Source organism: Semicossyphus pulcher, unplaced genomic scaffold, assembly GCF_022749685.1.
Source record: "Semicossyphus pulcher isolate SPU_LCO1_2020_fin unplaced genomic scaffold, fSemPul1.0.p SCAF_18, whole genome shotgun sequence".
Lineage (NCBI taxonomy): Eukaryota > Metazoa > Chordata > Actinopteri > Labriformes > Labridae > Semicossyphus > Semicossyphus pulcher.
In genome coordinates, this window is record NW_027211691.1 from 18,713,673 (window position 1) to 18,733,131 (window position 19,459).

General features: G+C 44.8%; 1 protein-coding gene across 1 annotated transcript in view; it reads left to right on the forward strand.

The window, feature by feature from the left end:
- pou6f2 (POU class 6 homeobox 2) overlaps positions 1–19,459 on the forward strand; it is a 70,758-nt gene that overhangs the window by 37,990 nt on the left and 13,309 nt on the right. Inside the window, exons 4-5 of the mRNA XM_069667788.1 lie at positions 1,711–2,033; positions 14,427–14,564. Of these exons, the coding sequence (XP_069523889.1) occupies positions 1,711–2,033; positions 14,427–14,564 (461 nt within the window). The remainder of the gene's footprint in view (positions 1–1,710; positions 2,034–14,426; positions 14,565–19,459) is intronic.

Consider the following 19,459-nt stretch of genomic DNA (forward strand, 5'->3'; position numbering starts at 1 on the left):
TTAGAAGAATCAATTTCTTTTTATAGTGTGTCAAGTCCAATGACTGTATATAAAGATGGACTCCATCTGCTCTCATCGTACAAAAATGAAGCCAATATACCCCCCGAGACGGGCGCTGCAACCTTGCGCTGGTGACATCATTTTAAGCCAGATACCGCGCAGTAGAGATCGGCGGGTGGAGCCGCCGTAGCCTCTTCCACTAACCAAAACACACACTTAACTTAAAAAAACTGCAAGGATCCAGCGCGTCGGCGTGTTTAACAGCAGAGCAGCTTCTTGTGTCGGTCTGAAGCAGACCTTCACAGATATGTAAACTTCAATGACTGTAGTGATTGTTTAAGTTAAGTCTCCTCTCGCCGTTCCTCCTCCACTTTGCGAATCAGGAACAGATCGGCTGCAGGGGCCGTATTTGTCAATCATCCTTTTTACAGCATAACAAATTGAAACTAAACTTGTCAGAAAAATGAACACTTGGGCATAAATCAGCATGATAAGAACTAACTATAATGACAGAAACCATGTTTGAGAAAAATATATTTGATGTGTATTTTGATTTTATAGTTTGACTCATGTCCCATCTGTTAACATGGAGGAGGCGGGCTTTATGACCTATACTGCAGCCAGTCATCAGGGGGCGATAGAGAGGGTTTGGGCTTCACTTTTAGGGAGCTGTCATGTCGTCCATGTTTTTATACAGTCTGTGGTACAGTCCAGTCAAATATCAACCGACAGTTCATGTTCAGGATTATCGTTCTATCCACAGAAATTGAATCCTGTGAGGGTCATCTGCTGTATTAACTCTTTTGTACAAAGCTGTGAAGCAGCACAGAGTCAAAAGCAGCAGCACAAACTCTGATGACCATTATCTACTAAACTTTAGAGTACTTGTCATTATGTGTTAGCATGTTTTGTGTTGAAAGTCAGTTTGTCCCTTTTCTTTTTAAGCAGCTGTGAGGGGCCTTTCAGATGTTGATTTTTCGCCATAATTCTCCACATTTAGTATTACGGTTGACTCCTTGGAGTATGGATTTAATCTGACATTCAATCCAAATCTGTTTGTCAACTGATAGAAAATCCACCAAATGCTGATTTCACATGTTTTTCAGTGGACTGCCATAGAAAACCACCACGCACCATGTATTTCAAAAGGACTGTCTGAGTCCATGGGAGTATTCACACACTACTGTGGCTGCAGTCTTGCTCAGCCTGAGTGTTAACCGTTTTTTTTATACGGCATAAAAATTTATAAGCATTTAAATGTAGGAATTAGGTTCTAATGGCGTTCCATTATTGGATCCAATTAGTTAATGGGTTTATTTCTGAAGTCCTCCGCTGGAGATGGATGTCTCTTTCCTATGAGATTTTCAGCCATTAAACCAAAGATTCTGACATTCTCCAATTGACAATGAAGACTTTTGGCTCCAGAGAGAGCAATTATATCAGTCAGGCTTGATAGCTTTGTCCTCCAACGAGCTTAAATTAAATTCACTCCATCATGCAGGCTAAAAACCCAGGAGGACTTTGTTGTGGCTCTATGCTATTTACATGTCTCTCACTGTTCAGCCTTTGCATCCCACACCTCCATGTGTGCATGTTTCTATCTGAGGTGTAAACATATTCTTTAGATAATGATCACTTCATGTTTATAAGCTGAAACACGTCTTCACCTGTCAACTCGGAATCAAACAACTCCTGTCCTTTCATCAACAGCTACCTCATCACTGAACTCCCAGCTCCAACACCTGCAGCAGCTCCAACAGATGCAGCAGCACCACCAGCAGCAGCAACAGCAACATCAGCAGCAGCAACATCAGCAACACCATCACCACCAACAGACCCATCCCCACGCCCAGAACCAGCTGCCACCCCAGCATCACATGACCCCGCCCAGCCAGCAGCAGACCTCCGTCCCGTCCCCGGGCTCGGCCTGCTCCTCCACCTCTGGACAACCTCAGCAGTCCCCGCCGCACCGGCAGAACCAGTCGCCGGCCCGCAGCCTTCCCTCGCCCGTCACCCCGCCCATGCCTCTGCAGGTGAGTCTGCACCCATCAGACTTCTAAACTTTCTCTACCTTTTACTCCATTCTTTTCATGGACAGATTGAATGAGGAACTCAGAGAGCTGTAGAAAATCCTCATCAAATTAGTCTTATATTCTGCATAAATAACAGCATCATACAGCCCTGATTATACTTGATTCCTGTACTGCACCTCTTAAAGGACTTAAGCGTGCGTCTGAATGGTGTCATTTACGATTTTATGCAGGACAACCTTGAGAAAAAACACAGCTTGAGCAATAAAAACAATGCTTCATATCTATCAAGTGGAAATATTAGAATAAAGGCTGGCAGCTCTTCTGTCTCTGCTAAAGTGTCAGAATATACATCTTGTTGCTGAAGCACCTGAGCACATGAGACCTCACAACCAGGAGGAGGAAGCACGTTTCAGGCTAGCTCATCTAACCTTGGGCTGCAATCACTCCCTTAATCTTTGCCGCTCTTCCTACTCAACCTTCTTTTTAGTCACTTTGTCCGTCCATCCATCTCTGGCCTTCTGTCCGTCTGGCTGTCACTGTGTGACGATAATAACCTATTTTATATCCCTGTGGTTTCATTTCTGGTGGAGACCGGCCAGGGTCGCCTTCCTGTCCCCGGTCACATTCATCAGCGTCAGACCCTTATTGGGTTGTGGTGCAACCTTCTTTATGGCCAGGATGAGTTGGGCTATTTGTTTCCCCCCTTGCAGCCCTCTCCGGCCCTGTCACGGCCTAGTGAGACTCAGCAGGAAAAACAGCCTCTGGATTTAATGGGCTCCAAAGGCTAGCCGCTACATCGCACCAAACACACTGTCCAGTCTGGGTACAAGGGCTACTGAACATACAGATTCACACATCAGGCTTGCATCAAGCAACTTAGAAAAACCCTCAATAACAACAGTCCCACTTATACGTGTGATTCGCTTTGTTAGAGTCTGTAAAAATGTTTCTCTGAGACACACAAAGGAAGCAGAAAAGGCAGGGTTATCTAAGAACAAGCTCTCTGCACCGATAGGACTGAGACCCTCAGCTTTGTAGAGATTGTCTTCTAAAAGAAGCAGCACGGCTGATTATGATGACTGAGGACAGACCTCCCTTGAGGGGGGCCAAAGGGGCCACATCAGGTATCATTAAGATATTGCCTCATCAAATAGGATTATGGAACGTGTGCGCGCGTGTGTTTGTGTGTGTGTGTGTGTGGAAGAGGCAGAATGGCCGTAAAAGGTTTACTCTCTCTGGGTCAGTGCTGGTGTTTTCAAAGAGCGTGTCACCCAGCGAGGGGCTCGCCCAAGGACAGGCCGCAGCCTCAGCACCCACTCAAGGCTGCAATAGGATTTAAACAGCAGCTCCGCCTCCCTCCGCCGCCTGGGTCAGTGATTGGATTTTCATCCCCGGACTCACCGAGCAGCTCAGGGGTTAATTCACATAAGTTTCTAATTGTGGTCGCCTCCCCGAGCGTGAGATTTCCCCCACAAACACGCGCGTGAATCCTCGCCGCGATCGGCCTTTTGTGTGTTTTAACCGAAAGACGGAAAGGGGTGTTTCTTGTGTTTCTACGCTTCACCCAGAGGAGCAGGTCTGTGCAGGAAAGTGGAATCATAATTACCATAATACAATCAGCATTACACAGATAACACCCCTATTTCCTCCTGTCATTATTGAGACGCGCAGAATCACCCAGCCATTCAACTATTTGCTGAAAATACATCCCAGAGACAAACACTCATTATGTTCCAATTAATGTCCCATTGTAATTCTCCTCTCGTGGGAGGGGGGTGATATTCTGCGGAAACTCTTAGTGAGGAAATCCTGAGCATTCATTACATCCCCTGTGTTTTTAGTGTTTGCTGTTTTTAATTTGTGCGACAGAATTAATTAATTGGCTCATTAATATCCCGATTAGAATACCAATCACACCACAGCAGACTGTGTCCCCTCGAGTCAATGGTCTGATAGCTGCTGCTAATGTGCTTAAATAGAGTAAAAGTGTACCTTTGTCCCCCGCCCTCACCCTCTCTGCTCCTCCACACGCAGAGTACAGTGAGGCCTGTGGCTGCCTGAAATAGCCACCACAGTGATGACAAATAGACGGAGGGAGATTATAAAATTTGCTTAAGTGTGTTAATGGGCTGATTGCGGGAGCCCGCTTGGATTTCGCTGGAAGTTGATTGATTAGAGCTGCGGGTTTTCTCCACGCCCGGAGAGCTCAGGGATTTGACGGGGTAAAGGCGCTCGCCAAGTCTGTTACACCGGAATTGATCTTAATTAGATCTGAAAGACCTGCCACAGCAGAATGGTCGCGGCGATTAAAATGAAAAACAGGAGAAATTACTGATCAAATTAATCATAATGTCGGGCTACAGCTGTAGGTCTGGTGTAATTTGCCACTCCAGTGAGTTACATCAGCCCAGGCAGGGAGAGGAGAGGCAGCACATACTGATCCGTGGCAGCGGGAAGCTTAGGCCAGCCTATCAACGCTCCTATTCCAGTTTTCCTGCCCCTGACCCCCCTGTCCCAGCTGCGCCACCCAGCGGAGCCCCCTCATCTCTCTCTCTTTCATTCTCTGATCTAATTAGTCACTTTTTTTATGCCTTTTTTTTGTAGCCAAATCCCTTTAAATTATCTCTCTCTCCATCCCAGAGCTGCTTCTTCAACAACGGCGCGCTGTCTCTCTGCTGTTCCTGTCACGGCTGTCTTGTCACCAGCATGTTGTGTGTAAGCTAATAGCCTCTGACCTTGGTCCGGTGTCTGGCTGGCTGGTTTTCAGGCGGCCTGGCGAAGACAGAGGCGTCCTGTCTTCCTCCTCAGCCAGACTCCTGCCGTCTGTCCGTGTGTCTGTCTCTACTCCCCCTTCGCGGTCGTCTCCTTGATCGCTGTCAGAGCCCCACACTGGGCCTGTCCACTCTCCATCCGCACACTCATAGGGGTAATTACAGCCTAGGGGCCTGCCTCCTATCCCCGTGCTCCACAATTTACCACCAAAGCGTCCACAGACATCTCTCTTCTTCCCCACTGCACCCCGACATCACAGGACCGCAGGGCCTCAGACCCACAAGTGCTGCAATTACCTGAGCCTCTCCTCTATCCTTTTCTCTCTCTCTCTCCCCCTTCTCTCTTCTCACTCTCTCTGGCTCTCTCCCCTCTTCCCTCCCCCTTGCTCCCCTCTCTACCCCTTGGCTCCCTCACTATTCCCCGGCAATCAGCCTTCATTAGAAGCCTCTGGTGAAAACCCATCGTCACCAAGGTCAGCGGCTGCCAACCACAACGGCCTTTCAGAGGCCTGGCTGTCTGCACTCTCCGTCTCTCCTCACCTCCTTGCTGTTCTTCCCTCTTCCTCCTCCCCCTCCTCCCCCTCCCATTCTCTCCACCATCCTCCTCAAGTCTCGGGCCCATCTCTGCTGCTTTTGTCTCCAGCTGAGGCCCCTTCAGACACTCATGTCACTGTTTTCCGCTGCAGTGCACTTTTACTTATGTCAGCCGCTGTTAAAATCACCACTGTCCAATTTGCTCCAAATGTTTCTTTTTTTATGGGCGGGGGGCGTCTCCCCCATTATATTAACATGTGTATTAAATGAGCCTTGCACATCGATTAATTGATTTTCCAGATCAGCCCCACGTCTATTCAATTTAGCAAAACGGGCCGCCGCCATTCAGCGGAGTATTAAATCAAAATTAAAATGACATGCTCAGACGTGGAGCCGGTGGCTCACGCTGAGGCTCGTCGATGAAACTGGCAACGGTTAGGTCGAGGAAAGAGTCCATTATCTATCAGGTGTCTCATAACTCAACTGTGTGATGTCTGTGGTTTTAAAAAGATCACAGAGTTTATAAAAAGGAATAGCATTCTGGAGGAGTGTCGAACACCTGGATAGTAAATATAACAGTCACACACTCAGTTTAAAGTGTTCTAACTTGAGCCCATATCAAGAATCTTCTTGCACCATCAGCAGTGTGATGAATACGTTGTCTTTATTCACATGAGAAGTTGTTTACATGCACAAATGTTAACAGAACATACAAATCAGACTCCAGGTTGTAAATTATGCAGATGAATAAATAAATGTACAAATGTGAAAAATGTGAATAAATACACTGTGATGTAGTGATAAGAACCAGTTACAGGCAGCTATAAAAAGAGGATGTAGACGTGTGATTTATGTGTGCTGCTGTAATAGTTTCACAGTTTGTAAACAGCGTTTTTTTTTTTTTCTTGCAGTAAATCAACCAGCTGCATCACGACATGCAGTTGTTTAAATAGATTTTTCATTTTAAAACACATTTTAAGTGCTTAAAAATAAAACAAATTCACTTTAGTCTGAATTTTATTGTTTTAAATGTTAAATATTATATCCTGTAAAATAAGAATTGCAGCACTGGGTCATATCTAATAATGAAGCCACTTAGAGCATCAGCTTATTAGCTTATTATCTCATCATTAGCTTATTTCTAACCTCATCATTGACTGTTTTTGGGCCTAAAAATACAGATTTAAGAATGAACTGAGGATCTCCGCAAGCCTTAAAAAATGTTTCAGACTATCATACAGGGAGATAAATGATCAGTATACATAACTGTCTAATTGATTAATGTGGATAGAGTAAAGTCAGAAGTGTTAACAATCCGGGTTGCTGGTTTAGCTCAGCTGGCAGAGCAGGCGTCCCCATGTATAAAGGCTACTGACCACAGGTTGGACTCCCGGTCTGCTGGTTCATGTCCCACTCTTTCCTCCACACATTTCCTGTCTCTCTTCAGCTGTCTTATAATATGAAGGCAAAACGCCTAAAGATAATCTTTAAAAAAAAAAGAAGGAGGTGTTAAAAGTCTAAGGGGGACGTAGTTCCGCTTAGAGAATCTGGATTCATCCCCTCAGTGTTTCCTGTCGCCGCCTCTGTAAAATCCCTTCCTTGCATTTAACAATTATCTTCAGGTGAAGCTGCAAAAAGTCATAATACACCCTCTCATATCTGACCAATATTCATGACAACACCTGTTTTAAAATCACAATTCCCTAATCAAACTTTAAAATATGTATGAATGGCATGTGGAGGCAGACTGTGTGTTTAAATGGCTGCTCGTTTGGCTCTGTGTGGTTTAGAGCATGAACGGGCCCCTCAGCTCTCCCGCAGCTCAGCCCAGCCTCTTATTAATGCACAGGAGATCCGGCTCTTAAGAAGGCAGAAAATTGCCTTACATAACAAGCGCTCCACAATTTAGAAATACAAATGTGCACTGTTGACTGAAGCAGAAAATAAGACTGTTGCCCATCAACAGAACCACATTTCATATGAATAATTATAAAGCATGGGAGCTAGATGAGGAAAACAACCTGACCATGACAGCTCTACTACTTTTATTTACTTCAAATGAGGGATTAGGCAGGAAGAAAATCTACAGACTTAAGGACCAGCGATGAGCCCTGAATTTATAAATAAGGAGAAACTTAAATTTGTCATATTTCAGAGGAATCTTTCGGAAAACTGTGAAGGCGCTTTCACTTTGACTATCACACCTACAGCCGGCCTCTTCTGGTTTTCAGAGCTCACCAAGTTGATATATTTCTTCACTTTTTGAGGTCTGCGATTCTTCTAAAACGTGGCCCCGTTAATCTGCTGGTGGGCAGAGGGCTCCCAGCTCAGACACCCAGCAGAAAGGCACCGCTCCCTGATCAGCCCACATGCACATTGGGGGCAACACGCATTAGACGCCCACAGGGGAGCCCTCAGATGGAGCACCGAGCTAGGGCTCACCTAACAGTGGATAAGGAATAGGGTTTCTTTAATTATGAGGCAGGGCTATGACATTGAGTTCCCCCCTTCCTCCTCCAGCAGGCTCCCAGACACTGTCTAAGTGCTCCGCTCCGCTGAGGAGGCCAGTCCCCCCGCGGGGCGCGATTCCACTGCCTGTAATTTCTGATGCCCATTAGTGACCGCAAACAGAGCACCAGGTTCACACACAAGGAATACAGCGGCGCAGCGCTGCCACGCTGTAAAAAGACCCTTCTAATGCAATGTTATTGCATTATGCCCTCCTCATAGACCAAGTCAAAAGTCCCATTTGTGGTCCCTGCAGAATATTATCAGAAATTCTTCTCCACCGTGTCGGTCGTGGTTAGCGGAGGCTAGATTTGGTCTATATTTTGCAATCTATAGTGGACTGCATGAATTGAAATACCTCTAAACTCTACCCTGCTGCCCTGAAGTCTAAGAGGAGCGTTTCACATATTTATTTCTCACCATAGTGCGGTTTTATACCCTCTTTCATTAGCAGTAGGAATATGACATTGATATTTTTGTGCGAATACAGGAACACTCCTCAAAGAGGGCCGAATCAGAAGTCAAAACTCCACTAATCAAACAAAAGCAGCTGTAAATGTCGTCAACTCATCCCTCCTCGTATGCTGATTTCACTTGTGTCGACAATTGTTTATGTTTTGGAGAAAAAGGGAGCGAGACAGTGAAGCAGAGAGACACAGAGGGAGGGCGGGAGGCGGATTTATCGATCAAGGGTGACCACATCTTAGCCACAGAGCCCCTCTCTCGTGATTAATCTTAGGGCTTAGAGTTGGCCAATGACACATGACAGGCCTCCCCCTCAAACTCCTCCATTTCTCTTCATTACTGGCCGTATTTTTGGACACCACAGTGGAGAGTAATCATTTACCTTTATTGTGTTTATAAAGCTGCGGCACGGATGACCCTTCCTATATTGAATTGAGGACATCAAAAGATCACTGGACATTGATTAGGAGGATATTAAAGTCATTCAAATGCTATATTTATATGTCAAACAACAGCAGAGTGAAAGGAGACGCCATTTCCACCTAAACGAAAATGAATGGCTTGTAGTCGGTGGAAATAAGAGCTCCTAAAATCAAGAGATATGCTTTATTACATATTGAATATTTCAGGTAATTTCCCCCCGAAAGGCCAGAGAGAGCCTTTGATAACACAACAAAATAATAGTGTTCATAATTTCTTTATAGTGCGCTCTTCTGCCTCTAATGATTTTATTTTTTCATTTGCTCACAGCGACCTAAAGCGCAGCCAGGTATCCGCTTTACAGTCAGAGCCGGAGCTGCAGATTTACTGCAACGCCGGGTTTACGCTGCTGTGATTTCCAACCCAACACTTGTACGGCACAGAAATAACTGCACCAAATATGTCACATCATGAGCTGAAATGGTCAGCACTTTCCTGCAGATACTTAATCACCAAGTAGTTTCAAATTTAATACATCTGGAAACAGCTAAATATTATAGATCATTCCTCAGGAAGAGGAATAGCGCGAGAGGAATGTAGTATAACTTATATTTGTACTCGCAGAGTGTCCCCTAAGCAAGAGGAAATATACTGCTGCTGTGATGGATGACAAAGAACCCACTCTGAACCTCTGCGCCTCACAATTATCAACAAATGGGCTGGAGCAGATTTTATGTAATGATTAAAGCTGCTGTTAATTTCACATGAAGGTAATGAGTGGGGAGATTGACGGCCACTGTCCGACACTCCATCATCCCTTTATAGTTAGTTTAAACGTTTTCACGACTCTTTTCCTCCTTCATTTGCATTTCGCCTCATTAGATATGGCCATTTCTGCGGCCGCCTGCGATATCCATTTCCTGGAGTTAATGCATTTTATTTGATCAGCCAAACCTCCTCGGTTAACTAGCTGTCATTCTGGCGCTTCATATGACATCACTCCATTAGCACCCGCCATGCCACTTCCACGTCCACACCCGCTGCCGCCGCCGCCGTCCCTCCACTGCCTTAAGCAATTACAATGTCCGACTGTCACCGGATGCTGCGTTATTGTGTTTGGCCGGGTGTTATCTGCCCCAGTTGTTCTATCTGTCTTTCACATCCCAATATTTCTCCTCAAGAATGGCTCTTTTTTGGGGGGTTTATTTTTCACAACGGCCGCAGCAGAGGCCCAGTGGTGAGCAATACTCGGCGCTCGGAGGGCTCAAAGTGCACGACCGCGGTGCGAGGCCCCCGCTAACCGAGGGACCAGAGGTGTTTTGGAGGGCCTAATGGCATTTTGATGTTCATAAGCACTGCGGATGTGAGGGAGGGGGGGGGGGGAGACAGGGAGGTGGGAGAGAGGCCGTTTTGGAAGGGAGAGGAGGAGGGAGGGGGAGAGTCAGTAGAGGACTGTCAGCGGAAGACTTGCAGAGTCCTGACAGACGGAGAACGTGTTTTCTCATGTCACAGCTGATTACATTCACTCCGGAGTGGGAAAAGAGCAGGAGGAGACGGAGAGGTGGGGCCGGGATGAACGAGGGAAAGTTCCAGGTTGTTCCAGATATAAAGTGTATTCTTCTACAAACAATGCTGCTGTTGACCGTCCATAGTTAGTCAGAGGGAGCAAAAATCAGCTTCTGTCGTACTCACTGAAACGTGTAATCAAAATTTAACATAAACGTACTTTCATTGCCAATTAAAAACACCACTCACCACTCATTTGCTAATCATTCTCTGCTCCTTTAGTCTCTTGTACTCTCCTCTGATATATTATATAAATGTTTGATTCTGTTGTTGAATCATAGATGAGCAGAAAATAAGTTTTACACACCGCTGAAGCCCGACCGTAGACAAAACCTCCCCGTCTGCTCGCCGCTTCGTCCATTTATCTTTGCTCTTTGTCGTCCTGCGCAGGCCCCCCTGAAAAAAAAGCAATTAAATTTAAAAACGGCCACATGAAAAGAGCAAAAAACCCCGAGAATAAACTCCAGTTAGTTTGTGTCAGACAATTTTGGGTTTTCAGGGGTCTTTCCACGGTTTGCAGGGGACGCTATTTTCCCTCTATTCCCGAGATTACACGGGTTGCTGCACCAGGTGACCCTCATGGTCAAACGGGCGACGGAGAGCCTGGCGGGGTTTAGATTCCCTCCCCTCGTATGCTACAGAGAAAAGATGCATTTTTATCAGTTTGCAGGCTTTACTTTGTGTTTGTTGATCTTTGTGCACGCTTGTATATTTGGTTAAATTAAACTGTGAGAGAGCGAGCAGAGTGACAGCAGCTGGAGTGACATAAAGGTGACAAGTTGATGTCACATGAGATAATGGAGGGTTGAGCAGCGCTCAGGTTCACTGCTGCACAACTTGAGAATGTCTCGACAATATATCTATATTTCTAACTCGAATTTACACTCCTGTTTATTCTTACAATCACAACACTTGTGTGTCCGCCTGAAGTGGTCATCCCCCTGTTCACGGTGAATGAAAAGAAAGAACCACAATGGTTAACATGCAGCCTCTGCAAACTGGAAGATCACTGTTTATCTCCTCCAACACATGCAATCAGCACAAATGCTAGGCCAGGTCTGTCATTTTGTGCCTCCCGCCGAGGTGTTGAGAGGAGTCACCGTGGCGGAAAATCACCTGTTTAGGTGTTGAACACAGCCTCGCCTCTCCTCATTCCTGGCTCTCCTTTCAGCTGCTATCCATATTACCCAGTGGCAGCAGATGCAGCGAATACAGCCCGCTCTCTTTTCACCTAGATTTACTAGAATAACATAGCATCTGAGAGGGCTATCATCCAATGAAACACAATGATAATGTTTCACATAAATCTGAAAGCTTCTCCAACAAGCCATCACTCACACAATGACGCCGAGCGCAGCAGATTTCAGCGAGAGCCTGGGTGTGCTCACCTGAGCGGATCACGTTATCTGCGGGTTGATCTGTAGCCTCTGTTTAACTCTGGTTAACTGGCCGTGTTGGCTTTTCTCGGTGTCCTCATTCACGATGAAAACACCACTGACGCTCCGCACAAACATGGGAAAAAAGACTCCTTTATCAACACTTTTTATTCACACTACATCACAGCAGATGATTGTACTTCTACCAGGTCTGCAGTAATGATTGAGGGTGTCAACATGCAGCACTTAGTGGCTCATGACAACACTGTCACCGTTACATGATCAAATCTAACTCTTGGATCTTGAAGGCGGGGTTTTTAATCTACATACATCATTGTAATTTTTTTGCTTGGACATATATAATATTTCAACAAGTATTTAAAGCTCCTGTGAGGAACTTTGGGTTTGTGTTGATTTTGGCGCCCCCTGTGGACAAAGCCGTACCTCTTATCTCTTTGCTTATTTTGTCCTGTAGGTACTTAAGTGGTGATTTTCAACAAAAAATCTCATCCTGCTTCCTGTAACAGTCATATGCATCACTCACTTAAAGTTTAGCCCTGTAAAATGTAAACAAAGGCAGCATGCAGTTAATCGCTTCGTCTGACACCTACACCCCCCCCACTGGATAAATGCACCTGCTAAATGAAATTAAAACACTGTAACATTTGTATTATGATAGAAATGGAACTAAAATATCCATTTACATAAAGATATATTAGTGTAGGCTCACAGTAGGGCTGGGCGATATGGCCAAAATCCCATATCACGATATTTCATATCTCTATAACGATATATATCACGATATATCATGTTTTCCGGTAATTTAACTAAAATTAATTATAATTAAAATTATATGAAATCACCACATGTTAAAGCCTATTTTTGGATAATCCTGTGTGAAATAAAAAGTACTGAGTTTCCGTTTTGACTTGAGCTGGGTCTGAGTGCTTCTCTGCACTTTAATGTTAATAAACAGCGCCTCCCTCTGTGGGTCGCTCCGTTTTTACGATGTGGCAAATGTTGCAAAATCGCACTTAAGAGAAACAAATGGATGTTCAAAGCATAAAATATTGTGTCACAGTTATGCACTACATGAAATCAAACTCTTTCAGCCTCCTTAAAATCATTAAAACCTCCTCTTAAACTGCGGTCAAATAAATCTGACCTCTACTTAAATAATAGAATAAAGCATCTCGCTGAAAGGACGAATGAATATTTGAACTCTTAAAATATTATCTCTTAGTCGGCAGTTTTTTAAAGATCAAACACTAGCAAATACTGTTATATGTTTTTAAATTGTTAAAGCACCTACAGTACATAATGTTTTATCCCATACTACATGTAGGTTTGCAAAGCTACTATCAAATGCTGCAGGTTAATTGCAGCTTGACTGAGGCTTTGTTGTCCTTTCACTCCTGCGTGTGAAGTCAGAATCATCTGTTTCTAACATTTGAGAGGTGAAGATTTCCGAAGGACGACCGGCCGGACACATAAAAGACAATCCTGCGATTATCGGGGAAAAAAGTGGATGACTTTCAGACGAGGGGAGGCAATATCAATCACGGCCAATTTGAGGCCACCAACATGAAATATGATTTCATAAGACAAATGCAGTGTCATTCTTAATGTGCTTAACCTTTACTGTCAATGAAAAAGTATTGATCGCTCGGTGGCATTTTTTCATCATTTGATTTCAGAAAGTGTAATAATATATGGTGGTGGGGTAAGATAAAAGATGAATGGCGACTGAATGATCTCGGATGAACAAAGCTGAAATCCCTGCAGAGAACAGAGTGTAGAAGCAAAAAGAGGCTCTTTAACAGCACATTTTTCACAACTTTATATTACAGAAAACGCATTAGTGCTGCTGTATAAACTCTACTTTTAATTTCTGCAGTTTGTTTAAATATGTAGCAAAGCAGTATAAGCAGCAGGGAGCAGGCAGCCTCCTCCTAAGCAGTGTTTCTATTATTTCTCTATTCTGTTGAGTAATTGGGAGGTCTCCTATCTCTTCTTGGTCTTTGATCTACTTACTCAACCTAATAAGACTTTGCTCTGCTGCACTACAACCAAATCAGCAGTGCATTTTCAGCCCCCTAATAAGTGGTTAGCTTGATTTATATGGGTAATCTCGTCGATGTGGCGGGGCTCTACTGCCTCTCCCCGACGCAAGGAGCCTCTTTTCACAAGCACAGGCCAGACCAGATGAGTCCATTACAGCGCGGGTAAAGATGGTCATTTCAACCCTCCTCTCCTTCAAAAGTACCAGTGTGCTAGTGCATTATATGACGCAGGAGGAATTCTTAGTCGAAGTGTATTGAAGGGGTCGACGATACAGTGATGCATGGCCGCGCTGCCTGGCTCTATTGTGAGAGCAGGAGGCTGTAGGGCCGCTGCCGCGGAAGGAGAGACCCGGCTTGGCCCGTGGGGAGCCCCGGGGGCCAGAGGAAGCACTTAGAGTGGTAAAATGGCCACTTATTCACAGCCACCCTCCCGTTCTCGCTGCTCCTCCCTACCCTGGAGCCTCCCACTGGGTTCAGGAGCGGCGGCCTCTGGGAGCCGTATGATGGACTGCACAGGCCTCTCTGCTGGACTGTACAAACCTCACTGCAGTTAGCCTATTGTGGCCTCGACTACAAAGAACACAAGCCCCCCACGCTGAGCCTCCCTGAACCTGCGTTACACTAGGAAACATCTGCACAAGCGGCATACACAGATGCAGTCTTGATGAATGATCTCTTTGCCCTCTCCAGATGAATCCACTGGCCAGCCAGGCGGCGGTAGCAGCGGCAGCAGCCATGGGATCCATCGCCGGCTCTCAGGTGTTCGGGAACGCCCTGTCAAACCTGCAAGGAGCCACCGGACAGCTGGTCACCAACGCGCAAGGACAGGTGATGCTAACATGCTAAAAAAAAGTTTCTTATACATTCAGCTAATTAAACACTACAGAGAGAAAACCGTTTCCTTGGTGAGAGCTCTGTTAGAGAGCATCGATCATGTCTGAATGTGCAGCTCCAAATCAAACCTTTGTATAGTATTCCTGATCTTTCCTCATAGATTTCCACTGGTGGGTCTGTGTGCTTCTTGAAGCTGTTTGTCTGCACTCTAGTAGCCACCCAGCCATATATTAAGCTTTTTGGGAATAAACAAAGCCCTTCTTACTCTTATCCGCATGCGCCTGTCGCAGTAAAACGCTGACCTTGTCATATTTACAGGGTGGCTGCAGAATTGTTCCATCAGTAGCCAGAGGCTTGAACGATGATGCTTGTCATTGTGGGACCCTATCTAATGAATCATCTTATCGCAGGAGCACACAGCACATATTAAAGGAAAATTGTATAGACAATGTGCCCTTTGATGCCACTCTGTGTTACTCAGCTTAACCCCTGTTTCGTCTTTTAACACTTGCACTCTTCGTGGTTTGAAATGTACGCAAACAAAACAGAAGATTTTAAGAGCTATAAGTTGCAGGCCCACCAGTGCGACCAGGCCTCGCTGTTTACGGTAAAGTGTTGTCCATGCGCAAGCTCTTGATGCTAAACGCCGCTAATGAGACAGTATGGACTTCCCTGGCTCACAAGGTGCCTGGAGCGCTGGGGACAGATCACTGTGGATATGGACTTGATGGGCTGCTCTGTGCTTTTGTAGTGTCTTGGCGGCTGACAGCCCCTGACATAATCAGGTCACAGAGACGGTCAAAGCCCTTGGCTACAGCCTTTGCTCCCCACCTCATTATTCCACAACATTATTCAGACAGAGGGCTCTGAAACATGTACTACCCTATCAGAAGGTCCCGCCCCCCCTTCCCCCCAACACTGAGGAGATTATACAGGCTAATGCATACACCAAACAGGGCTGGAGGTCCACCAAACACGCTCTGAGAACTTAAGCTACTAAACAGAGGCAGCTTTTAACACATTTTTATACTATAAATGTATTCTTTAATATGAATTTCAGATCCCATCTGTATCGCAGCTGTACTCAATGTGTAAACGTCCCTGTTCCTCGACTTTAACACATGCTTTGCCGTCTTTTGACCTCCTAATTTTCTCCACAATTCCGTCAAATAGACCTTTTCATAAGCCCGAGCTCTGGGACCTTGAAAAGCTCCAGGTTTGATCAACGTTTGCAGTTCAATATGTTTTTTAAAGCTTAATTATATTGGCCCCAGCCTTTTTTATTCTCCAAGGAGAATCAATGAGGCTCTTTTATCCTCGCCGCCTCTACAACAGTGATTAGGGCTGCGGATAAAAGCCAGAATATTGTTAAGTCAATCTCACTCGTGATATTTTTTTTTTCTCCCTTTTTGAATGTGTGGCATTTTAGTCAACATCTTCTATTCAGTGCAAATACTCACTTTTTCCTGCAGCGTAAGAATGGGAGTAAAAAACATGTTAGGAAATGGGAGCGTTAAAGGTTGTTTCATGTAGCGTGCCGAACATCCTGAAAGGTGTAGACGCTCCTGAAATGGTTTGTGTGTGGAAACCGTCTCCTCCCTGAGTTTGGGCTGTCAGGCCACCTGTCCCTTTTACTCCGAACATTTCCAGCCTTTGATATCGGGGGAGAACAACAGGTAATGAGCACGTGCATAAATCAGGCTTAATATTAACCTGTAAAGCGAGTGAACCTGAACTACAACACAAGTGTGCGCAGTGTATTGATGGAAGCTTCCAGCCTTTAGATCACGAGTAACCTCCGTATAAACTGCTGTTGACCTTGCAGTTGTAAATTAACTTCAGGGCTGCAAATATTGATTATTTTCACTATCAATTTATCTGCTAATGTCCGACAAGTTCCCAGCTCGGAGCTCCAAAAAAAAGAGAGAAAAGCCGAACATTTTTGCATTTTAAATGATGCAAACAATTACATTTCCACACAAATTACGCGAGAATATCCGCCACAGTATCCAGGAAGTGTCTCCCGTCCAGTGCTCCAGTGTTTGCCTGCTTTTTAAGGCTTTGATTTGCTCTGAATTTAAGCTTTCTTCTGAGTTTGAACCAAACTTCCCCAAACATTTTCCCTCTCGGGGTCTCGATTCACCGCATGAACAGCGGAGGAGAGAAAATGGGCAGAGATATTGCCTGGCGACCATGGCTAAAGACACAGATTGCCCCGGCTGGAGAGATGAGATGACATTTCTGTGGAAACAAGAGCAGCATAATCTTAATGAGTTCTGCTGGGTGGAGAGAGGCGCGTTACTCACATGTCATACGAAGTGGAGCGGGGAAGCAAACACGGGAAGCCAAATAAAGGAGGAGAGACTGAGCGATAACCAAGGAGAGGGGAGATCCCGAAGGCTGCTCATTTATGAAATGATGGAGAGATGAAATTGCACCTTAAGAAATTGAAACAGTTGCACGGCTCAGTCAAAGTTGGGCTCGTTTTACTGACAGGGAATCTCTTGGTGGGGGATGTGGAGTACTGCAGGTCTGGAAGTAAAACTTACAAACGTATGGTTGCCGAGAGGTTTCAGACGAAGTCCAGATCTTAATCGCTTTGCAAATTCACAAGAATTCACAAAAAACACAAGTGCAAAAGCTACAATGGAAGTGAGCGAAAACGGGCCTAACATTAAACGGCAGAGTAGCCTACATAGATGTGAACATATAAAGACATTGAACAACATTGCGGACCTAAATACATAGCGACAGTAATATTAGCCATCAAACAAGGTTTCACTTACTTCTCAGATGGACAGGTACTTCTCTCTCCCACATGTATAAGGTTGTGCAACAACAATAACAGTCCAGAGACACTATCCTGCCTGTTTTTGCTCCCTTCCGTTGTGGCTTTTCTGTTTGTGTTGCACAATTTGCTCTTGTGTTTTTCGAAGTTGCAAAGCTTTTCAGATATGGTGTTCATTCCAAACTTCTCGGCCACCGTACAAACTTACCTGCAAGACTTGATTTATTCAGCAGTGTAACAACATGACAGTCAAACATAAGGTTGCACGTGTTACAAAAGGGTGCACTTCTTTAAAAAAAAAAGTGAGTTTGAAGCATCTTTTTAAAATGTAAAACAAAAGCACACAGTTTGAAGTATCTTAATGTTTGTGTGGTTGGAAGTTAATGTACTTTAGGTTTGCTTTAAAAGACATGAGGTACAAAAGGTATCTATGCCTATTTCTATGAGAATATAAACTGCTTAATGCATCTGTGTTGTATAACAAACTTCGCTTAAATGAAATGTCAACTAAAGCACATACATTTATTACATTTTTATTAAAGTGAAAATTATTGTAAAATCAATCTCAGAACCTGTCCGCTATCGTCTGACAAGATATAGCCCCTGGGGACAGCGGTGAACATGTCGGGCGCGTCCCAGTCAAGACTTTTTCCGTGCGCTTGTTTACAGTCAAGCAACTTGAGAAGCGACCGTGTGTTCAAATCAGAAGTGAAGCAAATTTCGCCCCTTTAGATATGTCAGCAAAATGAACGGTCTCATTTCTTGGTTCATTAAATCCCCCGGAGGAGTGGTCGTTCATCTGTTTGTGGTGAGTCTCAGTTTCACTGTAAATAGTAAGTTACACAGAGGCTGCACTCTGGCTGACTACTGCGGTATGAACCCGAAAAAGAAACAGATTTTCTTGTGATTTACTTTAGCGGGTCTTACCTTTACGGAAATGTCAACATCATGATGCAGATTAGTAACAAGTAAAAATGAGGTCTGTCCTCAAGAGAAGAAGAAAACTACTTTTAAAATGCTCGTTTGTTGAACGGAGGTCGGATCGATCGTTTCTGATGCATTCGAGGAAGTCGGGAAATCTGAACGCTGAACGACTTTCGTGACACCGCGCGTGATCTAGAACAGATTGTTAGCTGAACTGCAGATGTCTGTTTAAAGAGATTAATAAGAAGCTAAATTGTTACATTTGCGTACGCCCCAGCCTGCTGATACGTGAGTGGTGAATATTACTCAGACTATAAGCGTACTACAAACAGAAACCATAAGACTTGCCATCCCTAAAATCACGGCCCTGCCTACAGGTTCTACTTTTCTATGTAGAATCTGTAAATAGAGATTATTGTAAAAGTAAACAGCAGAAACTGACCCGTCATTGTTTGATCCCTTCGATCTTACGGATGTAAGATTGTCAGGTCTGAGGTTTGCTTCTCAGCCTTAAATATCTTTAACTATAAGCACAGGAACACTTTTATAATGTAGGCGCTGCTGTGTGAACCCAAGCATATCTGAGTTAAATCACCATTACTAAAGTGTAAAATAAAGTCTTCCCTTCCTTTATAAGTTCCCTTTTTAACAGTTTCTCTCAGAACTTCCAGCCTGAAGAGCTCCGAGTCACTGCCACGGAACATCTGCCGGCGATGCTCAGACGGAGAAGCGTTGCATGGTGGGACGGGGACGAGAGCTAAGCTGTCACTTGCTCGCTCTTTTATTATGCTTATAGAACAACCACTTAGTCCAATGACGATGAATAATTGAGCGGAACAAGTTCCCTGCCACAGTGGCATGCAAAGCGGGATCAGTGGGACTCGGGAGACAAGAGCGTCAGGCAGGGCAATAAAATATGCTAAGTGGCAGGAGAGCATTACAGGGAATTTGTAAAGCGGGCGCGGAGAGAGAGATAAATTATCTCCCCCCTAATGTGAAGCAACGTAAGCAAATGAGCCGTGGCAAGGATGAATTACAGATCGTCGGCCCACCTTTCTCTCACTGATCCCTCCCTATTATGTCAAATAGACGGGGGAGAGAGGAGGGGGGATGCGAGCCGAGCGCTGGAGCACATCAGCGTGGTGGAGATAGAGACCAGGGAGGCAGAAAAGGCCCT